We start from the raw sequence: 20,860 nt of genomic DNA, 5'->3' as shown, positions 1-20,860 counted from the left end.
GTAGGTGGTAGGTGGTAGGTGGTACCTCTCTGCACCCCAGTTTCCGTAGGTGGTAGGTGGTAGGTGGTACCTCTCTGCACCCCAGTTTCCGTAGCTTAACACAGGGCAATGGTGGTGCCTTCCCCACAGGGTCATGGTGAGGGTGAAGCAAGCAAGTGTTTATAAAGTACTTTAACAGCACCTGCATTTAGTGTTTTTGTGCATTCTCTTTGCAGGACGGGAGGGGTCTGGAGGCCCTCCTGGCAGAAGCAACCAGCCTACAGCCCTGAGGGTGGAAGGCTGGCCAGCACATCATCTAAGCAAAAGAAAGCCCTAGCAGGCGCTCCTGGAGAAACCAGGCTCATGGCAAGTCCAAGCGCTGGGAGCGGGGGAGGGGGGGCAGTGTTGTGGAGGCCAGAAGAAGAAGGGTGATCCCTTCAACACTCTGCCACCCTTACTTTGGATTCTCCTGCTAGATAAAGTCTGAGCCCCTCAATTCAGCCTTTTATTCAAACCGCCTCTGGGTACCCTAGGAACTACAGAATGAGTCTGACACTGAGCAGTCCCAGCCACAAATGTACAGACTTCATGACTGCACAGCACTCTGCCTAACCCCATTGCATGGAAACCTCCCAACAGCTGCGTGAGGTCAGGAAGGAGGAAATTCTCATTATCTTTCCTTTACAGATCAGTACACTGGAGCCCAGACAGGGAAAGTGACATCCCTTGGGGTGCACAGCTGGTAAGTGCTCTAGCACTGAGACAACACCCAGATCTCTGCCTTGCTTCTGCTTTTTAGGGCGTCTCCCAAGAGGGGTGATGGAGGAGTCTATGGCTTGGGGGGAGCAAGCTTTTCTGTAAGACCCTGGTCCTAGCAGAGGAAAGCGGGCCCCCACTTCTTAGCTGAGATCAAGAGTCCCTGCCCTTCCTTCCCAAGATGGAATCAGGCACAGGACTCTCAGCTGAATAGAGCCAGCACTGGTAGGGGGCCCTGGCCCTACTAAGGAGCTCTGCTCAGCGAGGGCATATCTACTATAGGAGCAGCAGGGCAAGGCTGTAGGGGTATGGCAGGGAGGGAGGAGTATGGGTCTGTCCTGCCAGCACTACAGGGACCTGGCTTCATCTGGGCTCCCACACCTGGCAGGACTGATCCAACCTCAGAAAGGAGGTTGCAAAAGGCAGACTCAGTTGTTGTCTAGCAAATGCCATGAGCCTAGGTCCTTGCAATGGTCTTGGCTCCAAAAGCTGGCGAGAAAAGTCTTATAGGTCCCAGTCACAAAGGACAGAGCATCAGGATGAGTCTGATCCAATGCTGTGGGCTTTACCTGAATCATCCCAGTCCCTCCTCTCACCACCCCTTCGGGGAGTTGGTCCTACTTAAAGAGAGTAGCAAGGAGGCCCCCCGGTGGCTCAGTCAGTTAAGCGTCCAACTTTTGATTTCGGCTCAGGTTATGATCCCAGGCTCATGAGATCGAGCCCCACATGGGGCTCCATGCTTAGCATGGAATCTGCTTGAGATTCTCTCTCCCTCTGCTCCACCCTCTGTTCTCTCTCTCAAATGAATAAAATCTTAAAATAAAATAAAAAGAAATAAAGCTGAGGAAAGTGAGGCTCAGAGGGGTTATGTCACTTTTCCAGATCCTACAGCTAGAGAGTAGCAGGTGTTCATCTAGTCAAAGCTCATGTTCCTTTCATGTGTCAAGCTGCCTGGGCCATGGGTACCCAGACATTTGGTCAAAATTATTCTGCGTGTGTTGGTGAGAGCGTTTCTGAGTGAAATTAACATCTGAATCTGGGTAAAGCAGATTGCTCTCCCTAATGTGGGCGGTGGGCCTCATCTAATCCACTGAAGACCCAAATAGAACAAAAAGGCTGAATAAGAGGGAACTCGTCCTACCAGTTGAGCTGATGAGACATGAGTCTCTTCCAGGCTTCTGACGCAGCCTGAAACACCGGATCTTCTGGGATTTTGAGCCTGCTAGCTTCAGGGTGCAACTCACACCACTGGGCTCTGCTGTTCTCAGGGCTTTAGGCTCAACCTAGAACTAACTATACATCATTCCTGTGTGTCCAGCTTGCTGATGGCAGGTCTTGGGACTTCCCAGCCTCCATAACGACGTGCACCAATTCCTTATGGTAAATCTCTCTACAGATCTAGATCTAGACACAGATCCTATTTGGAGTACCCTGACCAAATACAAAGACCTAACCTTAGGCTTCCCGGAACAAGCTGGCTGCATGTCATGTTTGGGTACGAAATGCCCAGCTGCCAGAGGCCAGACATCTGAATATCTAGAACAATTGTCTGATTTAGTCCAAAAGTCCCCTTGGTTCCTAATGCCCCAACAGAAGCCTGGCAGGGAGGGGCCCTGCCTGGCCAAATGAACAGAGCCAAGCAGCAGAAATCTTGGTTTTCTTTTTGTTTTGTTTTGTTTTTGTTTTTTTCTTTTCAACCAAAACAACCCCCAAGTACTCAGGAAGGGGTGTGTCCACTCTCTCCTGCACCCCAATGTAAACAGCAATAATTGTGGAGTCCACTAGGTGGAGCCAGTGATCCAGCAGAAAGGTTGGGGAATGCAAACTAACTCTAGGAGGGAAGGCCTGCAGGCAGGGGGTGCACCAGGCTGCAATCTTCATCAGGATCCCCAGGTTGGATAAATGCTCCCCACCCTCAGCATGTCTTCTAGCCAATGGTGTAAAAACTCAACTCTGGGGTTCCCAAGCCCCAAGCCCTTTCATCAGCTGTCACTGTAGCATCTCTGGACTTCAAAGTTCTCAAACCATGTTATTCCCTCCTGAGCCACCTAGCAAAATGAGCAGCCACAAAGTGGAAAAAAGGCACTGCCCCAAAGCTTCGGAGCTCCAGGCAGGGAGGTGGGATGGGGTGGGTCCCCTGCTGTACCTGTTTCACTGGAGAAAGCACCCAACAGTACCTTTGACCAAGGAATCTAAAAATGGACGGGCAAGCGCACAAGCAAGGCGGTCATGTGGTGAGGGAAGGAGCCGGGACAGGGAGCAAGGAGGAAGGCAGAGAGGGGAGAAGAAGACGGCAAAGGCACTTTTCTTGCCAGCGAGCAGCTCTACTTAGCTACACGTTCTCAGCTCTCAGCCCTCAGCCAGCATTCCTGGCCCTGGGTTGGGTCCTCCCATGAATCTTCCTGCACCTGCTCCTTGTGCGGATAACAGCTGAGTCCTCCAGGGGTCCTCTAAGCTCTATTAGGTCAGAGACCAGAAGGCAGAGATGGGAAGCAAGGGTTTTCTCCTTGTTTCCCCTGGCTGGCCTGAGTTCAGGTCCCAGAATACTCCTTCCTTTATCAGTAGAAAAACCCTCCCCTGCCTGTTCAAGATGGTGGTCTCTCACCTTCCTTAGGGATGACAGGACAACAGCCCAGAATGCCGGCTGTGGGGGTCCTGAACCTCACCCAGCCCCTCCACCTCCCACCTGCCCCCACCATCTTTCCAAACTTGCACTGCCTGGCAGCCACTAAGCTCAGCCTCGGCCTCTGTTGCCATGGCAACAATGTGGCTTCCCCTAAGTGGGAAGCTGGTTGCCAAGGCCCTTGTTGCCAAAGGCTATAACAGCCACCCCAGTGTGCGAAGAGGGGGTGAGAGCTCTGTGGAGGGGCGGAGGGTGGCCAAGGAGGCTGGGAGGGAAAGAAGCAGGGGGCTCTCCAGAAATGGTAGAGTCCCAGCAGGTCCCCTGCTGGAGTGGGGCTTGTTGGGCCCTTTAGGATGGGAACAAGTACTCCCTGATACCTCAGTGACTGCTCCTCAGGAAGGATGGAAGAAAGGGCCCCCTTCCCAAAACATACCTGGATAAGCCCTCTACTGAGCAGGACGGGGCCCTCCAAGCCCCACCCCCACCCCCACATGGAGGAATGGCTTTGATGCTCCCCAACTCCAGAAAAACAGTCCCCAGGAACCCCTCTGTCTCGCTCGCTTAGATGACCCTGTACAAGCTGGGTGCAGACAGAGCCGGGCCCTGCAGCCAGAAGCAGCATTAATTACAAGGATTGCAAACCTCCTAGCCTGTCTCAAAGCACGTACTTAATATTCCTTATAAAATGCTTCTCTTTGGAGCAGAGCTCCCGTCAGTCGACAAGAGGAGAGGGGGACACCATTAGGGCTCATTCCCTTCCAGAGGTGGGCAGAATAGGGCCCTTGATCTTCGGGGAACGCTGCCTGAGCAGCTCACTCCACCCTGCAGAGAGCACAGAGACCAGCCTTGCTTTGCTGAGCCGGCATCTGGACGTCTACAGCCCACGGGTCACGTGTGCAGCCCCTGCCCGGCTCCGGGCCGGAGAGAAGAGCTGGTTCCCTCCCCCAGACCCCATCCTGCTCGAGAGGGGCTGGAAAAGAAAGCTGAGAGAGGAAGTGAGGGTATCCAGGGAAGCAGATGGCTGGTAGAAGAGGCAGGGGTGGCAGAGAGAGCAGCAGGTGGGGGTGGGGGCGGGGAGCCTACTCTGCAAGGGGCCCAGGACCGAAATGAGAAGACGAGAGCACCAAGAACATCCAGGTCCACGTTTCCCCAGCCCTGCTCCCCACCAGTGGCATCCCAAGCAGACCCTGGCCCGTGACCCCCAGGCAGGCCCCCTCCCCTAGAACTCCCCCATCTTCTCCAACCCCAAAGGAAAAGCAGGTGTACCTACCCCAGGTGCCAGCCCCTCAGGTGGGGTGGGGGAGATGCCATCCCCGCCGCCCTGGCCACGGGCACTGAGCTGGGGTGACATGGTGGGCGACTCGTCGATGTACGGCATGGTCTCCGAGCCCTCCGGGGGCCCCTTCTGCTCCTCATTCCCCTCTCCGTCGTAGTCGTCGGCCCCGTAGCTGAAGTCTGAGACAAGGAACAAGAAAGGCCACTGAGAGTCCTCCACGAGGGCCGCCAGGGACTGGTAGCGCAGTGGGCGCCGACGGCGACCCCCGGCTGCCATGCCCCCCGCCGCAGCATGCACAGCCTGACCCAGGCGGGGGCTGCGCGGGGGGCCCGGGCCTCGTGAGGGGCTGGGGAGCGCCAGCAGGCCCCTCGGCTGCAGCTCCAGGGCTGTTGGGAGTCGGGGAGGAGCGGCTCTACTGTTGCCACCTGCTTAATAGCATGTCAGCCGCGGATTTCGAGCCGCTGTTTCCTTTGCCTCCTGCCTCGTTCCAAGTCTAAAAATTCACAGTGGGAGCAGGAGGCAGGATGCTTCCAACTCTCCTCTCTGAGTCACCATTTTGCTTTTTATAGGGACTAAGGAGGTTGGGCGGGCCGAGCGATGTCACTTCCTGAGCCCCTCCTCCTTGGGTACCATTCGTACACCGAGCCGATCCCTGGCATGGGGCGCAGAGCAGCTTTCGGGGTGGAGGGCTGAGGCACTGCCCCCGGGGAGCCTTCCCTCCTCCGAACAAGGCCCTGGCACGAGACGGAGCCCAGGGCTGGCCGAGTGTGGGCGAGAAGGTGGCTCTGAGGCCTGGCAGGGATGTGGTTTAATGGCAGACTCAAAAGCTGGCACTTATTTCTATAATTTCAATGGAGGCTCCCTTTGGAGAAGAGGGAAGAAAAGGCTGCAGGGAAGTCGAGCTGCCGTTTACCCGACCAGGCTGCGGAGCCCACGCACGAATGCCCCTCCCGGGGACGGCAGGCCGGGCCCACGGGGGCACAGCCCCGCAGAAAGGCCCCCCAAGCTCCACCATAGGGGTCTCTCCTGCAGCGGCATGAGTGACCCTCTCGCTGCCCCTCACCCTGTCTGGGCCTCGTCCCATCATCTGCTCAGACGGTGCTTCTTCCTGGATGTCTTCCCTGGCATCTCTGCTCAAAATGACAGCAACATGGACTTCTAGCGGCTCGGTTGCTCTTGCCCAGTCGTCTCTGTGCCCCTGGGGCAGGATCTGGCTGTCTCGGTCATCACTGTGTGTGCCCAGAACCCATAGGACCACGTGCGGCAGGATCTTGGGAAACGTGTGTGGAGGGAATGAGTGAGCGGAGGAATGCACTGTCCCGCTCAGGTCTCAGGTTTGAGCCAAATTCTCCACGGGGCCCTGGCTCTTCCCCTTCTGTCACAACATACCAGCCCCTGGGCAGCGAGCAGCCCGAGAATGGTGTCAACAGGTCACCAGGGCGTCTGGCCATGGCTGTACTCAGTCCAATCTGGCCCTTTGGCAGCCAATAGCTTCCCCCAGGCTTGCTGCACCTGCTCCCTCTGACTTTCTCTCCAGTCCCCGTGCTGACGGCCCATTAAGCTGTCAGAGGATGTAAGCTATTATTTTTTTCCCCCAGAACAGGCATGCATGTGAAGAACCACAGGATCCAGCCACGGAAATGTGTGTAAGCCACGTACACGGAGATAGGGCCCGCTGGCTGGAGAACGCAGGGACTATGCATGAGGCTGGTAGGGGGTGAGTCAACTCTGCTATTTCTGAGGGGGGCAGAGCAAAGGCGAAGAAGCCACAGCATCCAGTCGGCCCAAGTCTGGCATTGTCAGAGAAGGGAGGGCACTGTCTGGTGAGATCTCCTCACTTCGAGAAACACAAGGAGGGAATGAGACATCCTGTTAACCTCCATCTCTCCTCCAGGGGGCTCCAGGCTGCCCTGTGAGTGCCTGGAGTCAAGGCCAGGGGTGTGCGGTACAGTGAACCCTGAGCTGGCCAAAAGCTCAGATTCCAGCGGGCCATGCTGACTCTCCTGTACACTGACCTATATTCCCAGAGGTCATTGGCCCAGATCTGGGTAAGCTCCAATTCCTCCTCATCAGAGGGCCAGCCATGGGCCTGCACCTCCCACAGCTACATCTGGAAGGCTGTTGCTACTATCCCCAGTTTATCAGTGAGTCTCAGGAAGATCTGCCCAGAAAGGTTCTGAACCCAGGTTATGTCTCCAAATGCCACCCTTTTCCCTTTGAGTTTCTAACTTCCAGAGAAGTCAACTTCCACAGCTCTCCTGATCTGGAGAGGCAGACCAAAGACCAGGAGGTAGGGGTGCCGGCCACATCCGTGGGGGAGTCCCAGGAGCGGAGGAAAGTGCACATATAGAGCTCTTTGCAAATGTTCTCAAACACTTTCTCTTTTGTTCCACCACCTGTCAAACGCTGACAGCCCAGGAAGTCCGTCAGAGACCCAGGAGGGCGCTCACCAGGAAAAGGTACAGAAAAGACAGAGAAACCAACCCTCAGAGAAAGAAGGTGTCCTGGGGACTCAGGAGGATGGAAATCTACTGAACACAGGCTTCAGTTTATGAGAAGCTGTGGATACAAAGGCTTGGCCACCAAGCCTCAGAGAGGGCAGGGGAGGCTGCTAACAGCCAATATCCGTTTCCCCTTCTAGTAACAGAAATATCATTATATTTGAGTGGCACTGTGCCCAGTGGCTAACTAAAAGACCACTTTCCCTAATGGTGTGGGCCACATGATTAAGTTCCAGCCAATGAGATGTTAAGTGGATATGTATGAAACTTGAAGGAAGGCTGCTAAAAATGATTGGTTTAGCTGGAAAGCATGCCACTCCTCGCCCTGCCCCCCCATGGTTCCTCCTTCTGTTGCCAAGGTTTGGAAAACAGATGGGATGGCTGGAGCTCCAGCAGCCATGTTAAACCATGAGGTGACATTGAGGATAGACGCCTTCACTGAAGCTAGCCGAGCAGAAAGCTAGGAACCCAGGCTGGTGATGGCACAATGAAATGCCATACCACTCCAGGCCTGTCTACCACCAGACTTCTTCTTCTTCTTTTTTATTAGATTTTATTTATTTCACAGAGAGAGCACGCACACACTCTTGTGTATGAGTGGGGGAGGGGTGGAAGAGCAGAGGGAGAGGGAGAAGCAGACTCTCCACTAAGCAGGGAGCCTGCCACAGGACTCCATCTCAGGACCCCAGGATCATGACCTGAGCCAAAGGCAGATGTTTAACAAACTGAGCCACCCAGGCGCCCTCAGACTTCTTTTACATGAGAGAGAAAAATGCTCAGATGATTTAAGCTTCTGTTATTTAGCTTTTATGTTATAGGTACTCAAACTTAATTGTAACTGATTCAGATGATTTTCCTTGACATTCTTCCTAGGTGCTTTTCCCACTGCCTTCCCTGTTCCTTCTAAGTCTCCTTGGTCTCTAAGTCTATCCCCACCCCTTAAAAATAGGTATTCTTTAAGCATCCTTACAACAGAATACTGCTCACCAATAAAAAGGGATAAACAACGGATACACGCAACAACAGAAATAACTCTTACAGGCATTGTGCCAAGTCAAAGAAGTCAGACACCAAGGAGCATATCCTGTATGGCTCCATTTACGTTAAGTTCTAGAACAGACCAAACTACCCTATGGTCGACAATAAAAAAAAGGGGGACACCAGGGTGGCTCAGTCATTAAGCTTCTGCCTTCAGCCCAGGTCATGATCCCAGGGTTCTAGGATGGAGCCCTGCATTGGGCTCCCTGCATGGCGGCAAGCCTGCTTCTTCCTCTCCCTCAGCCTGCTGCTCCTGCTCTCCCTGCTTGTGTTCACTCTCTGTCAAATAAATATATAAAATCTTAAAAAAAAAAAAAAAAAGAAAGAAAGGAAAACAATGGTTACCTCTGGGGTTGGGATAGAGACAGCAGTTGACTGTAAGGGGCACAGGGAACTTTCTGAGTGATAGAAATGTTCTATATCCTGGGATGCCTGGATGGCTCAGTTGGTTAAACATCTGACTCTTGATTTCAGCTCAGGCCATGATCTCAGAGTCATGGGATCGAGCCCTGTGTCGGGCTCTGTGCTCACCGGGGAGCCTGCTCCGGGACCCTCTCCCTCTCCGTCTCTCCCCCTCTTGCGTGTGCACTCTCTCTCTCTAATAAATAAATAAATCTTAAAAAAAAAAAAAAAAAAAAAAAAAAGAAAGAAATGTTCTGTACCTTGAAGAGAGATTTGGGGTGCATAGGTGGATGCATTCATCACCTTTGTGAAATATACTTAGGATTTGTGCATTTTACTAAACACTGAATTCTGGTTAATGATATTCATGCTTAAGTGTTGAAGTCAAGTGTGCTACTATCTGAAACACCTAAAAAACAAGATGGGTTGATGATGCTCAAAGAAACGGAGAGATGTACAATAAAGCAAGTGTAGAAAACAGAAAACATCCAAAAAATACAGATAATTATAGACTTTAGATGGTGGGTACATGGGTATCCACTGTAAAATTCTTTTTTCTTTTTTTTTTAATTTAAAGTAGGCTCCACACCCAACTCCATGTCATGAACTCAGGAACTCACAACCCTGAGATTAAGAGTCACATGCTCTACTGACTGAGCCAGTCGGGTACCCCTCGCTGTACAATTCTTTACGCATTTATGTATGTTTGAAAATTTTTGTAATAAAATGATGGGGAAAAAATTGGTGCTCTCCAAGCTTCTGTCACCCCTGCTTTGCTCCCTCTCCCAAATTTTATTTACGTGCCAGGGAGAGGTCTAAGCCGTAGACCCATCTCTCTGATTGGTTCCTGGACACCTGCAGGAACTGAAGTTAATATGCTAGATTGAAGTTAATATGCTAATATGAAGTTAATATGCTAGATTGCTCAAGTAGGAAACCCAGGAGTCATTTTGGATCCCGTCTTCTTCCTGGTCTTCATCTTCTACATCATGAGCTATTCTCCACTCCCCAACTTCTCCCCCATTTTCACCAGCTCTTACAAGGACGAATCCAACACTAACTCCCCATGAGCCAGACTGAAAATCTGACTGCGTTTCTCCCCTGTTAGAAATTCAACAGTTCCCCATTCACTTCAAGGGTAAATTCCAAACACGACAACTCAAGTCCCTTTATGGTCAACAGCTGAATCTACCTTTACAGGGTCATCCTCTGCTGCTGAGTAATATCAGACATCTTCCAGGTCCCTGCAGTGGGTTCTATAGTAGCCCCCAAATATAGATACAAACATTCAGGTCTTAACCTCAGTCCCTTATGTGACCTTATTTGGAAAGAGGGTATTTGCAGATGTCATTAACTTGAAGATAACTGACTGCATCCTAAGTCTGACGATGTATCCTTATGGGAGACAGAAGGAGAGATGACACAGATGCACAGAAGGCCCTATGAAAAGAGATTGGAAGAGACTGGAAGAAGCAAGCAAGAATTCTCTCCCTATAATCTCAGTAAGGAACACTGCCTTGCCAACACCTTGATTTGGAATTCTGGTCTCCAGACTGGAAGAAAATAAATTTCTGTTGTTTTAAGCCACTAAATTTGTGGTAACTTTTTTTTTTGGCACCCCTGTGAAATTAATACAGTCCCCAGACACGTGACACTGTTTTCCCCCTCTGAACCTTTGCACATGCTGTTCCTAGATCTAGAACACCCTCCTCACCCCTTGTCCACCCTATGAAATCCTATTTAGCCTTTGAATCCATCTCTGCTGCCCCCTTCTCCCAGGAAATTCCTCATCTCCTGAATACATAAAACTTTTGCAAACGTCTGCAAAATTAGAAAAAGATGAATACTTTAACTTTCTAAATGTCAGAAAAGTGAAGAGAAAATTAAATGGGGAACTACAAATGCTCAATGTATATATCCATTTAAAATGTAATCAAAGAGAATATATATATATATATACACATATATATGTATGTATATATATACATACATATATATATATATATATATATATACATACATATATATATATATATGGAATTTCTTCTACCAAATCTGCAAGGTTTAAAAAAAAAAATACTCAAAGTTGTCAGGGAACAGGCAACCTCAGAAACTCTTGGAGGCTATGGGGAGACCCAGCTGGCTCAGTCAGTAGAACATGCAATTCTTGAACTCAGGATTGTGAGTTTGAGCCCCATGTTGGGTGTAGAGATTACTTAAAATAAAACCTTAAAAAAAAACAAAACCCGGGACGCCTGGGTGGCTCAGTTGGTTAAACAGCTGCCTTCGGCTCAGGTCATGATCCCAGCGTCCTGGGATCGAGTCCCACATCGGGCTCCTTGCTCTGCAGGGAGCCTGCTTCTCCCTCTGACTCTGCCTGCCTCTCTGTCTGCCAGTGCTCGCTCTCGCTTGCTGTCTCTCTGACAAATTAAAAAAAAAAAAACAAAAACAAAAAACCCACCTCTTGGAGGGTATGACACAACTTGTCTGAAGTCAGTTTGGTAACTGGTTTTGAAAGCTTTAATAGTTTGCACAGCTTTTAACCCAGCATAAGACAAGACTATGTCCTAAGAAATAATTAGAAATGTACCTAGGGGCACCTGGGTGGCTCAGTCGGTTAAGCATCTGCCTTCAGCTCAGGTCATGATCTCAGGGTTCTGGGATCAAGCCGTGTGTTGGGCTCCCTGCTCAGCAGGGAGTCTGCTTCTCCCTCTTACTCTCCCTCTGTGCTGTCTCTCCCTCAAATAAATAAATTGAATCTTAACAGAAAAGAAGTGCATCTAAAAAATAAGGCTACAAGGTTATTAATCACAGGGCTATCTATGATTATGAAATATTAAAAGCAAACTGAATGATTATACAGAATTCATTGAGTAAAGTATAGTATTTCTCCAAGATGGACTACTATGTAGCCATTAAAACTATATGGATGGTCAGGGCGCCTGGGTGGCTCAGTGGGTTACAGCCTCTGCCTTCAGCTCAGGTCATGATCTCATGGTCCTGGGATCAAGCCCCACATGGGGCTCTTTGCCCAGCGGGAAGCCTGCTTCCCCTCCCCCTCTCCTGCCTGCCTTTCTGCCTACTTGTGATCTCTGTCTGTCAAATAAATAAAATCTTTAAAAAAAAACCCAAATTATATGGATGGTGTATATCATGAACTGAAAAAGGAAGTAATAGTGTGTACAGTATGATACTATGTTTGAAAAAATAAAAGTGTATGTGCACAGAATAAATGCAAGGCAGCAGCACAAAAATAATCATAAAGCAATCAGGTTCTAAGATTTTGGGAGAAATTAATACATGATCGCTGCTCTCTAGGATGCTGGCACATACTGCTTGTCTCCTACCCAACATTGATCTTTCCTTCATCCCTCCCTACCTACCCTGGTTTTATTTGAGGGGACAAAGGACCCAGTCCCAGGCAAGATGCTCACTTTTTTTGACTCTCACAAATAGGAGTAGCCACTGGCCTATGAGCCCCAAGAACAGCATGATGGAGCCTCTGGCAAGGCCCCTGCTCTGATGATTAAAAAGGGACTTCTTGGGGCGCCTGGGTGGCTCAGTGGGTTAAGCCGCTGCCTTCGGCTCAGGTCATGATCTCAGAGTCCTGGGATCGAGTCCCTCATCGGGCTCTCTGCTCAGCAGGGAGCCTGCTTCCTCCTCTCTCTCTCTGCCTGCCTCTCTGCCTACTTGTGATCTCTCTCTGTCAAATAAATAAATAAATAAAATCTTTAAAAAAAAAAAAAAAGGGACTTCTTGCCCTGAACTCAAGTGTGATGACTGGAGCTATAGCAGCCGTACTGCTGCCTGAGGAAACGACCAAGAAAGAACACGAACGTTCCCTTGATGCTGAAAAGCGACTGACCTGCAACAGGAAGAGCCCATCTCATTTTTTATTGAGGGGAAAAATATAAGCCCTTAAATGTTGGGTTTTCTGCTGCTTATAATAAACACATTCCTGAGTGACACCCTCACAGCCCAGCAGAGGAAGGTTGTCTGGTGGGCAAGAGGATATCCTCGGTGCCATGACAGAAGGACCTCACAAGTGAAGCAGAAAGGAGGGAGGAGGCAACAGTGTCTGAGAGGGACGGGCCGGAAGGGTTGGATGGTACTCACAGGGAGATGGTTTATTACTGTGGCTCCGAGCGAGACCCTGAGGTCCCTCAGCTAAGGCTCCAATGCAGGCTCTGTCCCTAATCTCTCTGTGCTCCGAAGAGTGCCTGGCAGGGCAGCCACCTCTGAACAGATATTGGTTAACCCAGTGAATGTGAAAGAGGATGACGAAGGGGCCAAGTGCCCGGGGCTGCTTTGAGGATTATCTGGAATAACGCACACGAAGCACTTAGCACGTAGTAAGCACCCTATCAATCTTAGTGGCTATTATTAATATTATTAATTGAATCTTGAAGGATGCGTGGGTGCTTGCCAGGTGGATGGGGATAGGAGCAGAGTTCTAGGCAACGGGAAGAGGCTTGGCAAAGGCACAAAATGTAAAACAGCAGGGCCCCTCAAGGGGACTATAAATAGCCTAGCACGGCTAGAACACTGAGTGAGCAAGAGGGTGGGGAGGCAGAAAATACGGGAGAAGTGAGCACAGACCAGCACACCAAGGGCCTCGTGAACCAAGCTGAGAGTTAGGCAGGACCCAGTGGGACCATTCCCTAACGTGGGGTCTTGCCAGACATATAATTGCCATATATCGCTAACTTTACATAATTCTGCCCGATGCCTGTGTTCCTGTCTTGCATTACAAGGCAGACAGAATCTTGGGACACCCCCCCCCACCTTACCTCCTAGAGCTCCTAGGAGTCATCTAGATTGGGAACACATGTGAATATAGGGTTACCTATTCCAAACATGTAACAGAGCCTGGGCCAGATGGCAGGACGGAAGCCAACTGGCGACAGACCGCAGAGACCTCAGACATGTTCCTTTTGGGGCAAGGTGGAGAGCTAGCCTGTTGGGGGTAGGTTCAAACCCAAATGACCAGCCTTCATTTCTACCATCCCAAGCTCTGGTTGGTGCAGGCAGGGAGGAAGGGTTGCCCTGCCAGCTGAAGGCACACAGGCATCTAGCTGTTTACAACCTTCCCCTGAAGCTGCCCAGCACTTATGATGGACACAGTCACATCCAACCTCCAAAATAGAGGCTGAGGGCAGTTTGGGGGGATCTTTCCAACCTCTTCTTGGCCACTCGAAGAACCTGTGGGCCCACAAGCGGAAGAAAAAATGGATGCCAAACTCTGGTGAGGGAAGAGATCCATTTGGAGGAGGGCCTGAGCGTCCCTTGATGGGAAGCAAGACAGGGAGAGAAGGAAGAAGCTGCTCCCAGTGAGGGAAACAGAGCTGCAAAGAATGGGGTTAAGAACTGCGTCCTGTTTGGGCCACTGCCCAGGACAGACTGGCGGGGCGGGAGCTAAGGTCCCAGGGCTCTCTTGCATGGATGGCGTCGGGTCACTAACTCCCAGAAAATGATTCTGCTCCCTGCTCCGACCTCCCTCAGATGCCAGGTGCTGGGCTGAGGCCTGCAGGGACCCTGTTAGACACAGTGTGTGAGCCCCTCCCCAAGAGATGCACAGATCTGCTCACTTCCCCCCCAAGATCCTCTAACTCCCCCAGATTGCTCTTCCAGCTAAGCTGTGGGTCTTCCCCACATTCTCAGGCACTCACGGCTATGAAACTCGGCCTCCCCTCCAATGTGGGGGAATCGCAGACCCCACGGCCAATGCGTAGTCTAGGGTCTTCTTGCCCATGCCAGACAGGGGCTGCCACAGAACCAGAAGGACTGTGTTTCATTCCTCATCTTTGAGGTAACAACGGGGATAACAATGCCCATGTCACAAGCTGGTTGTAAGCCGACATTGAATAACTTAATTAGCTTAAAGAACTCGGACAGTGTCTGGAGAGAACAGGCATCCGGAGAGGTCAGCTGAGGGAGGAGGAAAGCGCGCTGGACACCTTCAGGGCCCCGTGACCCCAGTGGATCCAGGAGATACCCCCGGGAGTCCCTCGGTGGTAGCATGGCACTAAGGTGAGGTGCCCCTGTACCAACCTCTTTGCAGACGCCTCCTTCTCTGTAGCCCCTGTTCAAAGCCGACAGGAGGGAGGCTGGGGAGCCGGGATAGTACAGTGGTCCAGGGACTGTGCTTTGAGTCAGATTCTGGTTATAATCCCAGTATTACTGCTTAACAGCCATGTGATCTTAGGCAAGCTACTTAATCTTCCAGAGCCTCGGTTTCCTCACCTATAAACAGGAAAAACTCATAATGTCTATACCTCATGAGTTTTCCATAGGGTCCCAATGAGAAGATATATTACTGTGAGGCACTGGGCCCAGCACAAATGCTAAATAAACAGTAACTGTCCTTACCACCTTGGTCCTCTTCCTATGTGGTGAGTGCCCTCAGCCATCTCCTAGTCCTTGCCCAAAAAACAAAAAACAGAACGAGGGCTATGGAAACAGACCCCGGGCTAGGCTCCCATGGGCTGGCCCAATTTTTCCTCCAACAGCCTATTTCTGGAAGGTCGGCTTCGAGCAAGGCCTCACAGGCCATCTGAACAGTTCAAATCTTCAACTTTAAGACACCAGTTCCAAACTTCCCTGCACACTGGCATCCCCTGGAAAGTTTGGAAGCTACTATCTGGCTCCTGCTCCAGAGATCTATACTAAATTGGGGGTGGGGGGGCGGGAGGCTGGGCATCAGGGCTGTCATAAGCTCCCCAGGTGATTCTAACATATTGTAAGGCTGAGAACCACCCGATTAAGACAAGGACCCTGTACCGAAAGAAACCGAACTCTGAAACAGCCCTGGGAAGCCATCAGCCACGTGGCATGAGAAGGATAGGAAAGGGTACTTGCAAGAGGTGGGGTTTGAATTAAGTCATGAAGGACTGGGAGGTCTACCTGGGAAGAGGAGGAGGAGGAAGGCATAAAGGGATTGTACATCTGGCATAGGCTGAAGGGGCAGGCCCTGTCCCATTCACTCATAGCCCGCAGCAGCCACCTGGACCACAGCGTAGGCTCCTCACACTTCACAGAAGTCACTAACCCAGTGAAGGGCAGAGGTGATAGGACAGCTGGTTCCTGGAGGTGCCTCAGGAGAGTTGGAGTTGGAGCACTCGGTTCTGGCTTGGCCTCGCTGCTAGGAACAGACTCCCTGTCCCCGTGGGGGTGCAGCTGGGCCTCTCTGGTTACCACAGAGATTCAATCAGACCCTCTACCTCCAGACTTCCTGGGGGAGGGAGGCAGAAACAGGGCCCACCTGGAGAAGCCAGGGTCCCAAAGCCTGGGACAAAGGAATCCTAGGTCGTGGGGTTCAGTGGCAGGTGAGGGGGCAGGGGCCCACCGACAGCCCTGGGCAGAGAAGAGAGGGTAGTTTCAGCAGTGTCCAGACTCCGAGAGATCGAAGAGAAATGCTATTATCTGCACCGTGTTTTAGAGTGTACGAACAACCCTGCAGCTGAGCTCTCACAATACGCGGGTGTTGTCAGCGTGGATATTACTCCCCCATTTTACACAGGGGAAAGCTGAGGCTCAAGAGGTTCTGAGTCTTATCCAGGGCTATCTGGCCAATAATAAACTGACCCACAGATTGAAGACTTTGAACCAAGTCTCAGGCACAAGGGCCTAGAATTTCTAATTGCTCTATAGAAAAAGCAGTTATATGCCCACTGAACATACAGGAAGGAATGCTGGTGCAGAATGGTTAGATGGCTTTGCCATCATGGAGGAAACCTCTCTGTGTAAATGAGCCACAGTCATTCAACAAACATCTCCTGCGTTATTATGTGCCAGATGTAGTAAAGGAATGGACCCCAAGCAGGACTGGGCATCCCCCCCATTCCTGCTACCACTAGTCGGTGGCTTACAATGAGTCAAGCCCAGGACCAGAAGTCAGACAAATCTGGGTTCTGGGCCCAGCTCTTCTGGACTTGCAGCAAGTTGCTCTTTCTTTCCGAGCCTCCATGTTCTCGTGAAATGGGATGACACGGCCGCCCTGTGCATTCCATGTGGCTGCTCCTAAGAGCATTATCAGAGGCCAAACAAGAAACGTATTTCACAAACCACACAGCATTCAATCAATCAGACAAAAAACATTCCCCTAGAAAGTCAAATTCCGGGGCGCCTGGGTGTCTCAGTGGGTTAAAGCCTCTGCCTTCGGCTCCGGTCATGATCCCAGGGTCCTGGGATCAAGCCCCACGTCGGGCTCTCTGCTCAGCGGGGAGCCTGCTTCCTCCGCTCTCTCTCCGCCTGCCTCTCTGCCTACTTGTGATCTCTGTCTGTTAAATAAATAAATTAAAAAAGAAAGAAAGAAAGAAAGAAAGAAAGAAAGTCAAATACCCATTCATTTGGCCTTTGGTCTATTCCGGCTCCCTCCACTAGGTGGCAGGAGTCTGGAGCGCATTCACCAAGCAGATTCTGGGTAACCGGCAATGGGCAGATCCCATTCACTGAAACTCCTCCCCTAACAACCAATTCAATTACTTAGGGTCTGGGGTGGGGGGGCCAGGCGGTCCCTGAGACAAATCCTTCAGGAATTCTAACCCTTATTAGAGTTAACAGCTTTAACTTGTCTCTAGTTTCGCCTCTGAACTGCCACAGATTGATGACGAATAATGATCCTGAACTGATCTAAGGCTCTGCTCTTCCTCCCCTCTGCCCGCATGCTGGTGGCAAATGCTACTTGGCCCCAAAAAGGCAGAAGGGGGAATGGACAGGAGGCAGTGAAGAGGGAGAATCAAAGGACCATTACTGACAATGACTTTCAAATCGAGTCCCACTTATCACCCGCTTGGAATGGCCTCCTCAGAGACCCCTGTCCCATATATGGTTTCATGAGTCCCTAGCGTATTTATGAAAAATTAAATGACTCTCAATCTAGTGCTGAGAAGTAGGAAGGGACAGTTCAGGAGACAGATAAATAACATAAGGTCCAGAGGGCTCAGTAAGACCCCAAGAGCAAACTTGTACTTTGGTGGTGGCCGGGATCAGAATCCATGAGCGCGTGCCCCCACACCACAGGTTCCCTTCCATCCCAGGGCCGTGTGGCTTCCCCGCTCCCACCCTTCTCTGCAGATGTCAGCCGAGATATTCCCAGCTTGCACACGCATGCACGCCTTCACACGTACCTCCACACAAACACCCCACATCTCTGTCCACGGCTGCCAGGAGGCCACACTCGCTGGCATTCAGCTCAAGCTGCTGGCTCTCCACAGACCTTCCCTCAACCTTAAAAATCATTCTATTCTTGTTCTATTATTTTGAGGGTGCCTCAAAATTCATGCCCCTTTCTGTCTGCCCCCTCAGGTCCAGAGCATTGGTGGTTTTCCTGTTCCAGCTTCCTGTGATCATCCACTGAGAGGAGATGAGAGGACCTCCCGAGGTCAATGGCCTCTTTCTGACCCACCAAATCACCCTTCCTCTGGAGCTCTACCAAGCCAGGTGAGGGCTGAGCAAGGGAAGGGCACTGCAGTTCGGCCAGCCAGCTTGTTTCTGCTCTTTGCCCACACACACAGAGGCACGCATAGGCACAAACATGCACACACAGGTACAGACACATATCCCCATCAAGGCCCTGCTGCCTTCTGACTCTCTGCTCTGGTCACCCATCATGCAAAATCCTCCATTCCCCTCCTCCTGCCGCAGTGACCTTGGAGGCCACAGGTTCAGACGGGGCAGCCTCTGTCTGCTGGGTCTCTGGGCGACCACATGCAGCAGAGGCCCCTTCTGACCAGCGAGGCTCTGGTGTGAGCAAGCAGTGAACGGCGCTTGTGTTAAGTCGTGGAGATTCCAGGGACCGGGTTGGGTCTGCTGTATAACCTGCCGACCCTAGTAAGACCTCCAACTACTACTCCATATAAGGTTGGCCGGCTGGCCCCAGTCTCAAAGAAGCTCCATATGCACGTCCCAGTGCCCAACAATCCCTTTCCCATGACACAACCTATGCCAGGCTCATGGTGAACCACGGCCACCCTTCTCCTATTCAGAAGAGAACCAGGAACCCAGCACCCTCTATGTAGGGCAGAGGGGAAGGAAATCTGGAATGGCTTCAGGCAAGTGGGTTGGTTCTGGGAGCATCAATAGTAGAAGCCAGCACCAGAGGGCCAAGCCTTCCCACGGAATGGGTGACCCACCCACTCTCCCAGGACCAAGTCAGCGAGCCCATCCCTGACCAAGCAAGCCCCAAGGATGGCCTACTGCTGATGTGTGAAGTGAGCCCAAAAGGAGACAAGGCAATACCCAGAGTCAAAAGGTTGAAGAAACAACATGAATGAATCTTGAGGCCATGATGCTGAGTGGAATAAGCCAGCCACAAAAAGACAAATACTGTATGAGTCCACTTATATGAGATACTTAGCATAGTCAAATTCACAGAGGCAGGAAGTGGACAGGTGGTTGTCAGGGGCTGGGTGGGGGAGAAGGGGGAGTTGGTGTTTAAAGGGCACAGAGTTTCGGTTTTGCAAGATGACGAGTGTTCTGGGGATGGATGGCAGGGATGGCGGCACAGCAGTGCAAGCGTACTTAAAGCCTCTGAGCCGCATACTTAAAAATGATTACGATGGTAAATTTTGTTTTATGTATTTTGTCACAACTTAAAAATAGAATAAAACATACTTTTAAAAAAGCAGACAGGAAGGAGCAGAAGGAGCAGAACTGGAGACAGAAACTCTTTGGTGAGGATTAGCAGGGGGCATGGGGACTAAACTAGGCCTGGAGTCCACTTAATTTTCAAAGAAGGCTTTGGAGTCACTTTTGGAGTTACACAGTTAGGTTCCACGTCCACAGTTCATCTCTGTTTTGCTGCCAACTTCCTGGCACCAGACAAGCCTGGCTTTGCCCTAGACATCTGTCGGCTCCAATTCAATACTCCCTCTCCCATCAGGCAGCACCTGGGCACCCATTACAGTGTTCAGCGGACCCTAGTGATGACCTAGAGAACACACAGAATGACCCAGGGTCACAGCTGGAAATGCAACTCCTCCCCAGGTCACCACTTCCCCTGGCTCTGCCCCCACCCCTCTGCCACCTCCCAAGTCCTTCACTCAAATCCACAGGGTTCCATCCTCCCACCTGGCTTCGAGAGATGCCAGCCTTACCTTCCGCAGTAAGGAAGTCTCCTCTGAGAATCAAGCTCAAGACCAGACATGGCCCAGAGGCTGACACGAGATTGGGGAGGGAAAGGAAAAAGAGATGATTCAACTTGGCTCTCATAACAAATGTGTCTGCAGACCACAGGCCAGAGAGGACAAGCCAAGAGAGACAGGTGCCAGGGCCCACAGGGCCGGCCAGGTCGTCCCAGGTGTTCACACTGGATCGTCTGAGTGCAGGCAGACTGGTGGGACAGGGCCAGAGCAGCAACAATCAAGGTCAGTTACCTCTGATCCCAGGAGTGCTCCTGGAAATGTCCCTTCCACATCTGGGCATGTGAGCCTGAGAGGAGAGAAGGGGCACAATACCCACAAACACCAGAGCTTGGTTGCTGTCAGAGGCCACATCTCATACACAGGACCTCCAGGCAGGCAAGTGGACACATCTCAGTCTCCTAGGAGAATGAGAGCAAGATTCTGAATTGAGGTTAAGAGAAGGGGTTATAGGGTCTGGAGGCTTCCTGTGGGAGCCAGGAAAGGGCATAGTAGGCCATAGTGCTTTTATAGCACTGACTCTGGAGTTACACTATCTAAATTCAAATCTCAGTTGTTAGCTGTGTGACCTTGGGCAACTTGCTTAACCTCTCTGTGCTTGAGTGTCCTTTATAAATAATGACGATAATAATAATACCACTATTTCACAGAGCTCTCTGACAGTTAAATGAATTAGTTAGCTCAAGTAAAGGCCTAAGAACAGTGCCTGGCATGAAGTAGGTAATGTTAGGGTGGTTATTATTGGTGATATTATTATTTATCCCCCAAAACCTGGCCCTTGGAAAGACACTTAGAGGTCACTGCCTGCTCCTCCTGGGACCACTGTCCACACTCAGCCCTAGATCCAAGCTCATTCCTGGGGGCCAGGACCCTTCAACAGGATCAGACAAGCAATCCAGGTGCACGGTGTGCAGCAGCAATGTTCCAGAGCACTACATGAGTGGGGGCAGAGCACACAGCCTCCTGGGAACCACAAAGGCAGAAAGGGAAGAAAGAAGGGGCCCTCGTGCTCACTGGTACAGCTCTTCCTGGGCTCCCGCAAATGTACAGGCCGTAGCCATCAACACGCAGAAGCTCAGAAGTGCAGTCTGGAGCCTTTCCTCCCACTGTCGGACCAGGTCACCAGACCCCTCTCTGCTGAGAA

The 20,860-nt window shown here is 51.2% G+C and overlaps 1 protein-coding gene across 3 annotated transcripts in view; it reads right to left on the bottom strand.

The window, feature by feature from the left end:
- ABR (ABR activator of RhoGEF and GTPase) overlaps positions 1-20,860 on the bottom strand; it is a 177,270-nt gene that overhangs the window by 90,240 nt on the left and 66,170 nt on the right. For all 3 annotated transcript variants that reach the window (XM_059380544.1, XM_059380547.1, XM_059380545.1), the window contains exon 2: positions 4,629-4,813. In XM_059380544.1, the coding sequence (XP_059236527.1) occupies positions 4,629-4,813 (185 nt within the window). The remainder of the gene's footprint in view (positions 1-4,628; positions 4,814-20,860) is intronic.

The sequence above is a fragment of the Mustela nigripes genome, chromosome 16 (assembly GCF_022355385.1).
Source record: "Mustela nigripes isolate SB6536 chromosome 16, MUSNIG.SB6536, whole genome shotgun sequence".
Classification (NCBI taxonomy): domain Eukaryota; kingdom Metazoa; phylum Chordata; class Mammalia; order Carnivora; family Mustelidae; genus Mustela; species Mustela nigripes.
Note: the sequence above shows the minus strand (reverse complement) of the source record. Positions and strands in the feature narration are given on the sequence as shown.